This window comes from Hylobates moloch, unplaced genomic scaffold (assembly GCF_009828535.3).
Source record: "Hylobates moloch isolate HMO894 unplaced genomic scaffold, HMol_V3 SCAFFOLD_19, whole genome shotgun sequence".
NCBI classification, from domain to species: Eukaryota; Metazoa; Chordata; class Mammalia; order Primates; family Hylobatidae; genus Hylobates; species Hylobates moloch.
Genome location: NW_026652294.1, coordinates 16,819,361 through 16,833,787, shown reverse-complemented (window position 1 = coordinate 16,833,787; position 14,427 = coordinate 16,819,361). Strand labels below are relative to the sequence as shown.

Genomic DNA, 14,427 nt, shown 5'->3' with positions numbered 1-14,427 from the left:
CCAGTTCTCAAGCTTCACTGTGAACATAGGAAAAAGATATCTTTCACTACTTGTTGAAAACATTTTGAGGAAAGAGGTGGATTTTAATTAAAGTACAAAGAGAGGTAATGAAATATGGATTGGTTGGGTTCTATGACTGACTTTATTAATAATTTATGTAGTTCTGGGTAAGTCTCTGAGAAATATATCTGTAAGTTAGGAGGTTGGACCAAATCATGGCTAAGTTTCCTTCAAGTAGTTATTAAATTAAGGCATACCTTACAGGCCTACGCTAAGTAGTATAGGTGAGTCACCCGTACCTCGAAGAACTGTATCATCCCATCTCTACTTCCTGCAAAACGCAAAACCTCTGAGTGCATTCTGAAAGTGCATTAACTTTTTTAGGTTGCTTGAGAATCTCTGGTAGACTGTGGAAACAGTTCACTAAAAATGTCCTCTTATTGATTTTGGAAAGTAAGGGTGGAGAAAGCATTTCTAGACAATTTTAACCTATCCCCACAGAATCATTTCATGCTGACAAGTTTTTCTTATAAAAATTTTCCCTTGATGACTTGAGCGATTAAATCAAGCTTGCATTCAGAAAAAGTCCATCTGGAGAGGTCATAATAAAAGACTTCAAAACTCAAAAACTTCTACTTTGTCAATTGTATCACTTTGTCCACATTTTAAATAATATGTGACAAACCAATCATGGAACTTTAGTGATAGCTAGACAGTTTAAGTAATGGAGTCCATATTACTATGGCTAGTAGAGTCAGCAAATCTTCTATGATAGTCAAATGGCTGTAAGAAGAGTCTGGGTTGCTGATTATGCTACTCGTTTCCTCCAATGGCTCTTAAGAACTAAATATCTGGCATTTTCTCATTACTACACACTCTTCGCTGGCATCGGTTCCTTATTTGGCTATCACAAGGTCATGTTCTCTCAAAGTAGGTAAAATAGGAAAATGTACAGTTCAGAAAGCTTATTAACCTCTAAATCACAGCTTTAATGATCTAAAGAGGGATGTGAAATGAGAAGAAAAGCAGAAAAGGGAAAGAGCTGGTTTAAGGCTAAGCTAGTCCTGTTATTTATGTATGCAAATGACACGACAATAATAAAAGACTTTAAACCTGCTGATCATCTCACAAGTAAATTAATGATCCACAGAACATCTGTGGGTATAGGGAAGGGAAAAGAATATGTCCAGTAGACTGACCCTTGCAATGATCAGGAAACCCAAAGGCTTAGTTTTTGCACCCAGGGGCAAGCGCAGTGGCAGAGAAGCATGCTTGCATTCTTAAATATATAAATATATATATATATATCCACAAGGAAAAAGAAAATAAAAATTAAATAAATTAAAAGGAAAAAAACCAAACCAAACCAAAGAAACAGAAAAAAAAAGGCTGGCTTGTCAGGGGATGGGGTCGAGAAGGCCCCAGTGTGTGTACTTACATAGAGGTCAGCACCGTAAAATCCGTCCTGGTAAACCACACTGCAGAAAATCCACACAAAAACAAAAACAAAAAAAACAAAAAAACAGAAACACATTCCGGTTATTGAGGACGGCAGCATGCACATGCGCTCTACACAGGCAGGTGATGTATGAATTCATAACCTGGGCTTGGGGCCTCAGCAAGTTGGTGAGAAAATGTGAAAGTGCACATGAAGGTTACACAGCTCCAGGACATGCGAGGAGAGGGAAAAGTGTGCAAAACTGGAATGCGCAACCTGGATATTTGGTAATTAAAGTACGATTCACACAATAAGAAGCACTCCTAGAAGAGCCTATTATATCTATCCAAAATCTGCTGGCTTGGAAACAACTTTTTGTATATGGAGTATTTTTAAAAATAAGCTTGCCCTACGAGGAAGTTTCTTTTTAAAGAGCTTACAAAGTAGGGTAGGGGTGAAGAGGAGTTTAACATGAAAAACTGAACCCAAAGAATTCCATTAGGGCAGGGCCTGTATGCAAAGTATGTTTTTAAATTACATTTAAGTATTTTGTTTTCAGTATTGTAATAATATGTGAATGTTTTTCTGATATCCATACATCACCTGCTTTTTACCCTGCACATTAGACATGCGATAAGATTTGGCTGATCACACAAGCATGCAAAGTATTATTATTCAGCATTTTAAGAACCAATGCAACACCTCAGAAAAACAAGTCAATCAATTCTGACCAAAGTAAACAGAGAAATGTAATTAAAAAAAAAAACACAACCAAAAATACCCACAATGCATTGCTTTCACAAGCAGAGATAATGAGCTAAAGGTTAAGGTGATTGGTCCAAGGTCCAAGAATTGAAAGGTGCAGTGGGGATCCCAGATAGTAACAATATAATCCAGAGTGGGAAGGAGTAACTGGAAGATTTTAAGGGTTCTTTTTTGACCATAAGAGTATTCATGGAATTCTGAAAAATACAATTGATTACTGAAGTTCTGGGATTGACCAAAGAACACCCTGTCTTATTTAAAAGAATAAATCTGAAAAGGTAGCTGGTTAAGAATAGAAGGGTTTATTTTCCTGTTTAGATAATGAATTTGTAGCAAACAGACAATGCATGACTTTAAAAAAAAAAAAAAACCTAAGCAACACTATATTCTTAAATATAGATTTCTAACCTTCTGAGGTAACTTTGTGCATACAGACTTTCCCCAAAACATTATTTTGGGACCAAAAGACATGGAATAGCAGTAGAGATAAAAGATAAAACTTTCTTCTTCATCTCTGTGAAGTCAAGATCAGATTGTTTTAATTTAGATGATCTGTTTATTGGTTATTCAACTAAACAAGCTGGAAATTTTCACCACTACCTTCTCTGTTACAATAAACAAGCTAACAAGTAAAGTCATCAAATCATATTTTTAACTTGAATATGAAATAACTTATTTCTTATAGGTAGGTGGAATGTTTCTTAATTCTATTTCCAATGACATTTGGTTGTATTTACAGGATAGCATGGTCACATTTTGGAATGCCCCAAATATGCTATGCCCTTGTATCACACAACAGGCAAATCAAACTCGTCTCTGATGTTCATTTAGCTAAGTCCTGTTCATTTTCATAGTCTCCAGTTGTAGTTAAAGTCTGATATTAGAAAGTAATCTGCCTCTCAATTGCATTTTAATGAAAAAAACAACTTGTTCAAAATGAGACGGCTGATAAAACGGAAAGCACTGAGACCAAGTGGTGATTAATTAAACTTCAAAGATCTTAGTAAGGGGATATAGGCAAAGATTTACAAATAAGCCTTCTATAAAGAAGGGTTGGCATTAAAAACACAAATACATTTTACCCTAAGTCAAATAACTTACTGGGAATATTCATCTACGTTCTAGAAGAATTCCAATATTCCCTGTATCAAATGCCACAAGGAGGCTAGAACATAATGATTAATGATGAAATTAGTTTACTAAGCTGAAAAGCAATTCTAGGCCATTCCCATGAAATACTGGACTTATTCCTTGCCATCTTCCATGTAAACAGGTGGTTTAGTTAATAAAAAGAAAACATGGGAAATCAGTGTTCAATGTAATACACAGAAATTGATATGATTAGACATAAAGATAAAATATCTTTGAGCAAATATATACCTGACACAGACTTGGTAGAGAATGGGTTCTCAAGTTTGGCCAATATAATGAAATGACTACATTGAACAGGACTAAATTCAACCACTTTATAAAGTAATTCAGCAATGTTACAAAATAAGGAAGTCCCATGTTTCTGGTGAGTAGTCTCTCTTTGCAAATATGACAGTAAACTCTCTTGGATTACAATGGAAGACATTTCACAAACAATTTTCCTAGTGTGTAAAACTTCCAAAAGGTTCCTTTTAATGTTTCATTTGAGTATTTCTTGATGAAATAATACTGCATATTCACTTCTTTAAAGAGATGTCAGAGGTTGAAGGTCAAAGGTCAAGTTGAGAGAAAAAAGGATTAAAATAAAAGTAAGTAATGGCATAAGATGGAGATGATGGAATGCACATGATTTAAATGTCTACAAACTCCAAACAGAAGTTAATTTCTGAAGCAGTTCCTTTCCAGTGTCTTTTGGAGCCTGCCCACTTCAACATACCTTGCCTAATAAAAATGTTTTAACTCTGTGGAATGGAGAACTTCTAATGGTACATCCATTTGGTCTATGAATGAATGAATGAATGAATACTGAATTAGTACACCTCAAGGCTAAGCCAATTTTGCTGTCAGAAAAGGACATACAAAGGAGGTTCCTTCCCTTTATATTTTAACTGAGTAGCAGCCAAGAAGCTTCTCTGCTGCTACTCATTCCTCCCTAAGAATACAAAAAAAAAAAAAAAATCTGTCATATTGACATATCTGGCAGAGAAAAGATGAAGAGAAATGTCACATCTCTGATGAGGAAGTCCTTGGTACAACTGACTTGTGAAAGACCACTCTATAAAAATTTACATTTTAGGCTGACACTGAGAAACCCCTAAAAACAAAACCTGCCATCTTCACTCCTTTTCCCCATTCAGTAGCAAAGGATTTATTTGTTGCTATGGAATCATTCCACTGCATGAGACACCCTCCATAAAAAAATCAAACGGTGAAGGATGCTCAGCTACAGTCGTTGTTTTACCATCATTCAGAAGCCAACTGCAGTTTAATTCTTCCTACTTCTCCCTTTCTCCCTTGATTCAATTGGACTTGGTTCATCTTAGAATTAACCTCTTTTAATCCGTTTCCTACAAAGAAAGCAAATCCATTGTGGGTAACTAGCTCTGCTGCTCACCACCCAGGCAGTGAAACCAAAGGGGAGGACACATGTGACAGCCTCTGCCCCAACACAGGGTGGTGATAAGGAGGTGAACACAGCAGATGCAGGCTTGTACTACAATGTCGAGCTCCTCTTTTGGTTCTCTGCAGTAATGTTAATCCATATTCGTGCGCTGCTGAGTGAACTTCATGCCAACACACTGCTAGTAAACACAAGACGGTTCTGGCTACTGTCTTAAGCCATTACCATGAGGGCTTAAGGTGGCCAAAATGAAGACTTATAATGAATTGACAGTTTGTTATATTCTGATGATGGTATATTTTGGTTTTTGTCATCTAATCTGTTAATTTGCAAATATTCATTGAATGTCTACTCTGTGACACGGCAACATCCCAGAAGTTATGAGAGGGCCATGGTATTCTTTTTTGGTCCAACTGCTTATTTTAGAAACATAATGATTTTGGAATCTAACGCTTACCCTGGATAGGCGGGGATGGCTGTTGGAGGTACCGCTCGGACTGCACCATATACTGTCCGCCCTCTGCCCCTCAAATGGGCTCCTCTGAAAGCGGCTGCCGTGGTGGCTGCAGTAGGGTAAGGGAAGCCAGGAACTAAAGGGAGACCCAAAATATGACAGAAATTTCAACTTGCATTCAATAGAGGGTGCATAGTCACAACTTGCTATGAACCAGTTATAGAAAAGATGGAAAGATATGAACCACATCTTTTTTGAAAAGGTGGCATGCATTCAATAAACCTTCTACCCTGGGTCTCTCGGTGGGGAAGAAATGGAGAGACCCAACATGCAAAAGCAAAAGATTCCATGCCTCATTCATCACAAATCTTGAGTGAGCTTTCTCTGTTCCTTCTCAATTTCGGCTTTACAATGCAAGCTGCTGAGAAACAGGTCAAGAAGCTCTGAGAATGACTGCCATAATAAAAGACAGACTTTTACTCTGGGCAGTCTAAATCAGATTGACACAAACTCTTCAGCCGGTCAGTAATTAACCTTGCTTCCAAATGTCACTATGTGCACATAATAATTATTACTCAAAAGAATATTCTTTTTATATTTTTACATGGTACCAACCTCCAAGGCCCATAATAGTCTTTAGACACTTCATTAGTCAATTTCATTCTTTTGTTTAAAAAATTTTAATCCACAAATGTAAGGTGAGGGAAACAACTCCTACCCTGTCCTTTGAAGAGGCAGATAATTTCTAAGGGCCTCATATCCTTTAAAGAGGCAGACAATTTCTAAGAGCCTATTTTAAGTGTGCTGTCCTCTGGAAAGCATGCAGAGACATTGATTCCATGTCCACTGAATCCTGTTTAATTATACCTCTTGCTGGAGTAAAATGGCTCAGGTCAAAATGACTTTAGAGAGATCAAGAAAGCTGAGAATAATCAATAATACTGGATGTACTTCTAAGTGATCCTCTGCTGGAGAACCTGTGGCTGACTTGCAGAGGAAATGTATAATATGCTTTACACATACTTGCTTCTTTTGTTTTCTTTATCATCAAGTACAGACTAAAATATTCTTCATATGCCCTTGCCCCCTCTACCTTTTCCAACTATTTCTGCTTTGTGCAATCCTAATATTTGGTCAGGAAAATTCTAGCACAGGTTAAGCAGGACAGGGCACTGGGATAGTATTTAATATCCCTCTCAAGAAATTTCCATTTCGGTTATGTACTGTACTAGGAAAAAAAAAAAAACCAGGACATGACAGTTCACTCACAACAGTCAAAATCCATGCCAGGCCAACATAGGCTACTTACTGATTAAAGGAATGTAAGTGTTGATACCCCCTCTTCCTGATAGGGGCACTGCTGCATCATTGCCTAGGGACACATCTGCTTGAAAACTGGATGCTGATTGGATTTTTAAAAAATTAAAAAATGCAAAAAGATTAAAAAGGAATAGCAAATTGAAAAACAGCAGATGCTATTACAATTAAATAGCACAAGTGGAAACATTTACTTAAATACTACCTGCATATAACTCCGGACCATATACAGCTCCAACTACTGGGCTTAATTTCCAACCTGAAACACACAAAATGGAAGGTAAGCATTTAAGACTGCTTGAGGAAAGGGATGATCAGTGCATGTCAAGTTGGCTTCAGCCATCTCTGGGGCTATTTTTGCCTATTATCAACCTCTCTTTGGAATTCCAGCTTGGGGTTTATATGGGAGACTAACAGTAGTAGAACTAGCACACAGTGAAGAGATAATGAGGGGCTGGGGTTGGGGGGCTTGGCAGGAGTCGTGATGTTGGGAGGAGGAAGATGGAGAGGGAATGAGAGGAGAAAAAATAAATAGAAATAAATCCTAGAGTTTGGTAAAGTGTTCTCACAGAATTACCCTGGATGACCTATCCTTCATTTAAAAAAAGAAAGAAGGCCGACTATATGTCACTCTGAACCACACTGTGATGCATTTCCTCAACCCTGTTTATTACTCTAGTTGTTTTAATAAAGGTATCCATGAGCTGAACTGAAATTCAACCTAGATCTTTGACTCCATGTTTGACTATACAATGCTAGTATTCCAGGTAAACTGAAATCAACTTTCACTCGGATTTACCATTGGGATTTTATTGGGGTTCACCAACTAAAAAAGGAAAGACATGAAATAATAAAATTCAAGGTACATTCCCAACTTCAGTAAATATTTTCTGAGGCTTTAATGTGTAATAATCACCTTTAAGTTAATCAGACTTCTTAGCTAAAGAACACCAGAATACTGTGGAACGTTAGCTTAAATATTTATAAATATTGAGAGTTTCCAAATAACGTTATGTTTAATGTCAACTTTATTTCTTCTTTCCCTTTTTTATATTTATAGGAATATGGCAAGTAATTTTTAAAAAGGAATAATATATGATTGCTCACTGAGAGTGAATAAAAGTAGAATTCCACATGAAAACTTTAATCAACATTAATTGAATTTTACATATACGCAAAAATATATTATATATTTTCTGGCTCATTTGTCTTTTTATATTAAGACCCTAGCATTGTGCCACACTACTCTATAAATATACGAATGAAAAGAAAAAGGCCAGAATTGGCCTCCTTTTTTTTTTTTTTGAGACAGAGTCTTGCTCTGTCGCCCAGGCTGGAGTGCAGTGGCGCAGTTTCGGCTCACCACAACCTCCGCCTCCTGGGTTCAAGCGATTCTCATGCTTCAGCCTCCCAAGTAGCTGGGACTACAGGCATGTGCCACCACGCCTGGCTAGTTTTATACTTTTAGTAGAGATGGGGTTTCACCATGTCGGCCAGGCTGGTCTTGAACTCCTAACCTCAGGTGATCCACCCACCTCAGCCTCCCAAAGTGCTGGGATAACAGGCGTGAGCCACTGCGTCCAGCCACAATTGGCCTTTTCAAAAGAATTATTGAAATTACCAGATTTAAATGACTGTAAGCAAGACATTATTCAAGTGAAAACCCATTAACTCTGATTCAATCCAATCTCTTATTCATCATTTTATGTGCTCATAAAATGCAATGTCTCTTCAATATTCCACATAAAATTTTGGCAAAATCTAGGTTCAAATCCTACTTGAATTGTAAGAGCACAAATATTCTGCAACATCAAATTACACAAATACTGTGCAACATTTCTGCACAAATTAAGAGATTCCAACCAACCTAAATGAGAATGCTGACTGAGAATTCATTAGGAGGAACCCAACACATTCTTCTTAGAGCCTTTAACACAATAGCAGAAGGTTTCTTGCCTACTAAACCTGAATATTAATTTAGAATAATATTTTAAAAAATAACCTTTTTCTTTCCTACCAATGCCACTATTTCCTGAGCATTCCCTTTAAATCCACATACTGGGCAGGTACCGTGGCTAAAGCCTGTAATCCCAGCACTTTGGGAGGCTGAGGTGGACGGATCACCTGAGTCTAGGAGTTCGAGACCAGCCTGGCCAACATGGCAAAACCTCATCTCTACTAAAAATAACAAAAATTAGCGGGGTGTAGTGGCACACACCTGTAATCCCAGCTACTCTGGAGGCTGAGGCACGAGAATCGCTTGAACCCAGGAAGTGGAGGTTGCAGTGAGCCGATATTGCACCACTGTACTCCAGCCTAGGTGACAGAGAGACTCTGCCTCAAAACAAAAACAAAAATTAATATAATGGATGTATATTGATATATTGTTAGTAGTACTTTGAATATATTTAGTTTTAGAAAATTTACGATGTATTTTCACAGATGTCCTTTGACCTTCACAAAACCCAAAGAGGAAGGTAAAATAGATATCACATCTGCAACCTGAGGTCAATACTATACTTTTCTGGGTCTCATTTCCTAATAATAAGCTGGGAGGGTTGAGTTTTAATAACTTCTAGAAAAATCCTGGTGCCAAAAATCTGTGGTCTCAATTTAGAAATATGAAAACAGAATTAGGTTAAAAAACTGGTCCACTGTCACGGAGTAAATAAACAGTCAAACCTAGAAGGAGAATGTCTGTTTTCTGAATTCTAGTCAGAGGCTCTTTCTGTCACAATATTTCCCTTAGATGTAAAGAAAATTTGACATTCTTTGCTTCTCCTTTCTATTTTGTTTGAGTTTTTATCAAAATTGTAGAGACTTGTTTTTGTAAGAGCAGTGAAAAAATAAGAGGTAAAGTGGGAGGCAGTGGTATCATACTGATAAAAGGAGTAAGGAAAAATGCAAATTATGCTGATAAATTTGTATCATCTATGTGAAAAGCTGGGCTAAATATATTTATTGAAGACTATGGGATATAGTCAATACTGATAAATTTCTCCTTGATTTAAGACATTATTAGCACATATAGCCACACTCTAGCAGTGGGTTCAAACTTTTTAAAAAAACAGCAGAGCCGGGCACAGTGGCTCATGCCTGTAATCCCAGCACTTTGGGAGGCCAAGGTGGGTGGATCACAAGGTCAGGAGATTGAGACCATCCTGGCTAACACGGTGAAACCCCATCTCTACTAAAAATACAAAAAATTAGCCAGGTGTCTCTACTAAAAATACAAAAAATTAGCCGGGTGTGGTGGCAGGCTCCTGTAGTCCCAGCTACTCGGGAGGCTGAGGGCAGAAGAATGGTGTGAACCCAGGAGGCAGAGCTTGCAGTGAGCCTTGACTGCGCCACTGCACTCCAGCCTGGGTGACAAAGCGAGAGTCCGTCTCAAAAAAAAAAAAAAAAAAAAAAAAAACCAGCAGAAACTCCCCCGTTTATTCTAGATATTAGTAAAAGCTTATGCAGAACCCTAAATTGCTCAGACTAAAGTACAGCTGAGACCTTAGGATTCAATCCATTTGGTTTCCTTTTTCTCTCCCAAACTGGCTCTGCAGAACAGTCTGCAAAACCACCACTGGGCTACAGATTAAATTTATATTCCATCTCATTCAGAGACCATGAGTCTAGATTAAATTTGGTAACTGATGTAACAAATTATTCATAGAAAATTTCCTTCTCGATGAGAAAAACTTATAAACCTTACTGTAAAATATATAATCATGAAATAGAAAATGATACACACACAACCATACCCATAGCTGTTACTTCTAGGGCTAAGGAGAGCAACGGGTCCAGAATTATAAAAGTGATTAAAATATCCTCCTAACTTATTCCACTTATGCTCTGATGAATGAGAGTCAGAAGTAAAAGTGAGAGTCAGTGCGCATCCAGGGGTATGACGGACAAGTCTAACATAAAGAGCTACAGCAGCTGAAAAAGAAGGTGCTCAGGTGGGATCCAATTTGGGTTAATAGGCAACTAGATAGCATGTTTGCACTGTGTAAAAGATGAACTTTACTTAGAACATAACACCTTACTAACTAAAAACTTAGCTCAATTGTAATGACAAAGTTATATTGTAAACATAAAATACTCTCCCAGGTAAAGAGACTACTTCACAAACTGTCTTAAGACGGAAATAGATTCTTAGAAGTTTATAAAAACTCCGTATATTTACACAAGAATAAACACTCTTTCGAAGATGATTTATAATTTCTTACCATTTGCATACGGTGTGACCATCTTCTTATTGGTCATTACACGTGCTGTAGCATTATTCACCTAAAAATAACAAGGAGAAAAAAGGGCAGGGAAGAAGTGGACCACATTAGGGAACATAAAGTTGCACATCCAATAACAGAGTACTTACTTTAAAATTAAGTAAATTTCTGAGAACATTGATTTAAATAATTAACACACCAATATAAAATATTAATATATAGTATTTTAATTAAAGTTCTTATCAAATGAGGATAACAAGAGTAAAATGAGTTTCTTGGTTTCCAAATATCAGTACTCCAAAGAAAATACATTTGCAAGATCTTTGGACATCTTTTAAACAGAGAAATCTCTGGACTACGGAAAACGCAGAAAAAAGTAAATAGGAAACAACTATATGAGCAATTCACTTTGAAGTTTGTTAATAAGACAGAGGCTTGCCACATGGGTTATGAAATAGATTGATGGAAAGGTGATAAAATAAATCTGATTTCGCCTGTCCTAATGTTCAGCATTTTAAATTTGTCTGTCCGAGATTTTTACTGTCTGAGGTAAGTAAACAAATATAGAAACCTAAGATTCCCATGTTGACAGCCTTCAGGACCATTCTGAATTTTCTAGACTACATGGTCTATCAATTTAAGAACAAAGCTTTTAAGAAAGCCTTTAAAGTAGGCACTTAAAAGAATTGAGAAAATAAAGTGTTTATTTATTTTGTTTTATGGTACTCTCCACCCTCATTACAGAACTGCATATTTTAAAGCATTCTCAGTGCTAGAGTAAGTAGGTGTTACAAAGACAGTGCTGCTGAAGAAAAGATGAATGGAACTAAGATGCCAGCATACTGCAGCCCAGTGACAGAACCAGTCTCAAAGTTCTTGCAAGGAGGGTAAAGCCCCACCATAGAACTTGACTTATACTGTGTTGTCAGGTCATAAAACACGCCAATTGAAAAGAAGCATAAAATATAAATGTCTTATTTTTGCCTCTTCAAATTTACATTATGTTCAGTTTGTATGGTAATAAATTTTTGTTATGAAAAGACCAATTTTAGGTAGAATTAGAACTTAAAAAACCTCTTCCTATGTCTTTAAAGATTTGTACAGTGATAATCCCCCATGTGAGGAAAGAGCTTGAAACTCCATTTACTCTAGTTTTGCCCACCAAATAATATAAACATTTCACATTTAAAAAGAAAGAATGGGATACAACAGTGATGAGACTGAGAGCATGCAGTTAAAAAACACACACACACAAATAAAAGAAAGAAAAAACAATCAATTTTGGAAAGAGGGGAGAAACTGAAAAGCAAGGTTCTCACAGACAAGGATTAGAATGGAGCAAGGGCTGAAACCAGCTGCTGGAGCAGAAAGCAACCAAGCACTTGAAAGGAAAAATGGCCAGAACCAATCAGAAACCACCAGTCAGCAAAAGAGACCAACAGCTGCGTGTAACTGAAGGGATGGGAAAGGAAGAATAGGGAAAGGGACAGGAGCAAGGATCTGGAAAAAGAGAATAAGGTAGGGAAAAAGAAAAGAGAAAGTCAGGAAGGGTGTAACGGGCAAAGAAAGAACAGTCAGAGCTACAAACGGGGGTTTAGGAAACAGGAAAAGTAGGGAAGGATGTAGGGGCAGGAAGTGCATTAATAAAACCAGCCAAACTAGAGTTCAGTAACTCTGAGTAAGATGTGCAAGGGGAAAAAAATCACCATGAAGTCAGTAATCAAACAGCTCAGACTGCTACAAAACAATATGTACATCCAAAATCCAGGCGGCATTACTCAACAGCATTGAAAATAAAAGGGGAAAGGAAAAGGAAGAGGAACAACAAGTCAAATCACATTTTGTAGTGTTAATGTGAGATGGCAGATGGACTTTTTCTTTCTTATTTAATTGTTTTGTAATTACATTTTTAAAAGCTTCTTCTCTAGTGCTTTTGTTCACTTACCGCCAACGGGCACCATCGCCAGCATTGTGTATAGTTACCATGGAAAGAGTGAGTCAAGTGAAGGGCCCTAAATGCTAAACCATTGGAAAGGAGGGGAAAAAAAGCAAAATATGCAGACATCTTACTCAAAATGGTGGCTTTTACATTTAATACTTTAAAAAATTGGGAAAGGGGAAAGGAGCCAGTTAACCTTCGATGTGTTATCAAAAAGGGCTGGTGAATACCAGGCAGTAGACTTAGTCACAATCACAGTACATTCGCCAGCCAGCCATCAAACCCCCTGTTTAAGAATTTTATCCATAAAAATTTAGATACCAAAATTCTTGGTATTAGATATATTTAAAAACTACATGAGTTTTGGATTATTTCCTCCCTCCCCACAATCTCTAGAATCTTCTATTCCGTGCTTATCATGCGCACAAAGAGGCGAACTGGCCTCCCAAGAGAAAGGATATTGGCTGGCCCCTTGATTCATTATAGAACACAGTGTTATAAACTGGATAGTTTTTAGACAATTTAACATTAGTTTTGCTTAGGCCTGATCACAGGAATTCAGAGTACTGCAAACTGAAGCAAAGGAAAAAAATCAAGAGAGCAGAAGGATGAACATTTTGAAGGAAAAACATAAATGAAAAACAAACACACACACACGCACACACACACACAGTCAAAATTAAAACCCCCAAACAACCAATAAATGAGGAGGGAGGCAGAAAGAAGTGTTACTTTTATACATTTTAGTGCAAGAAGGTGAAGAAGACAGAGATACAAACACACATACATGTGCACACGCACACATAAGACAGGGTTCCAAATGTGAAATAAGTGAGGCAATACGAAAAAAGAGAAATAAAAATATAAACCAGAAATTGAATTATTAAAGACATGCACCTCGATTTTACGGCCCTCTACCACGGTGCCGTGTAATTTCTCCCTGGCCCTGTCTGCATCAGCACTATTCTCGAAAGTTACGAACCCGAATCCCTGCATGCAGCGGGAGAAGGGGGGAAAACATGCACATCGTTATATTGAAATACTGATCTCTTGGTAAATAGAGAAAAAATATCATAGTATAAAACTGACATCAGCAACAACTCAGCAATAATCTCCCAAAGTCACATTTTTGGTCCATGCATGTTTGTAAAGGGAAATTAAATCCAATAAAAGAATAAAGAACTGTAATAATAATAATAAGTAACAGCAATGTAACAATAATAAAATAAAACATAAAGCATATGAGGCCAGACCAAAATTAAGGTACAGAGTTACTCGGGTCAAACTATTCAACCAAGAATCTGAAGATTTTTTAATGTCCTACCTTTCTCTCTCAATTCATGTTATTAATTTAATATACATGCCCCTTTATGTAATACTAAAAAAGACTTAATTAAATTGACTCTCTGACATCCCAAATCTATTATTTCCCAGTAACTGCTACATGAAATCTGACATTCAGGTTCAACATTGCATAATGAGATTTTTTTTTAAAGTAGGTCTAATCATTTTAGCCCCACGTTGCCTGTTGCTTATATCACTATGAATTCCTTCGGGAACAGGATAATTTAGGGCATAGTCGGTGTACAATTTTGTATGTACTGGGTGTGGGAGAGGAGAGCATTCATGCTCTTCTAAGCAAATAAAAAATCACTAAGCAGTGGTCAATTATAACTTTTCTTCAATGCCCATTTTAAATGACCAGATTGACAGAGTAAAAATATGTTCAACTGAATTTCAGAA

General features: G+C 37.0%; 1 protein-coding gene across 27 annotated transcripts in view; it reads right to left on the bottom strand.

The window, feature by feature from the left end:
* The window catches only part of RBFOX2 (RNA binding fox-1 homolog 2), a 286,813-nt gene that overhangs the window by 10,624 nt on the left and 261,762 nt on the right, over positions 1-14,427 (bottom strand). For 9 of the 27 annotated variants that reach the window (XM_032138957.2, XM_032138958.2, XM_032138947.2 and 6 more), the window contains 6 exons: positions 13,582-13,674; positions 10,746-10,806; positions 6,731-6,784; positions 6,518-6,610; positions 5,212-5,344; positions 1,439-1,478 (listed from right to left, as the gene is read on the bottom strand). In XM_032138957.2, coding sequence (XP_031994848.1) covers positions 1,439-1,478; positions 5,212-5,344; positions 6,518-6,610; positions 6,731-6,784; positions 10,746-10,806; positions 13,582-13,674 — 474 coding nt within the window. Of the gene's footprint in view, positions 1-1,438; positions 1,479-5,211; positions 5,357-6,517; positions 6,611-6,730; positions 6,785-10,745; positions 10,807-13,581; positions 13,675-14,427 lie in introns of all 27 variants that reach the window. The other 18 variants (XM_032138949.2, XM_032138945.2, XM_032138953.2 and 15 more) reach the window with 6 other exon arrangements.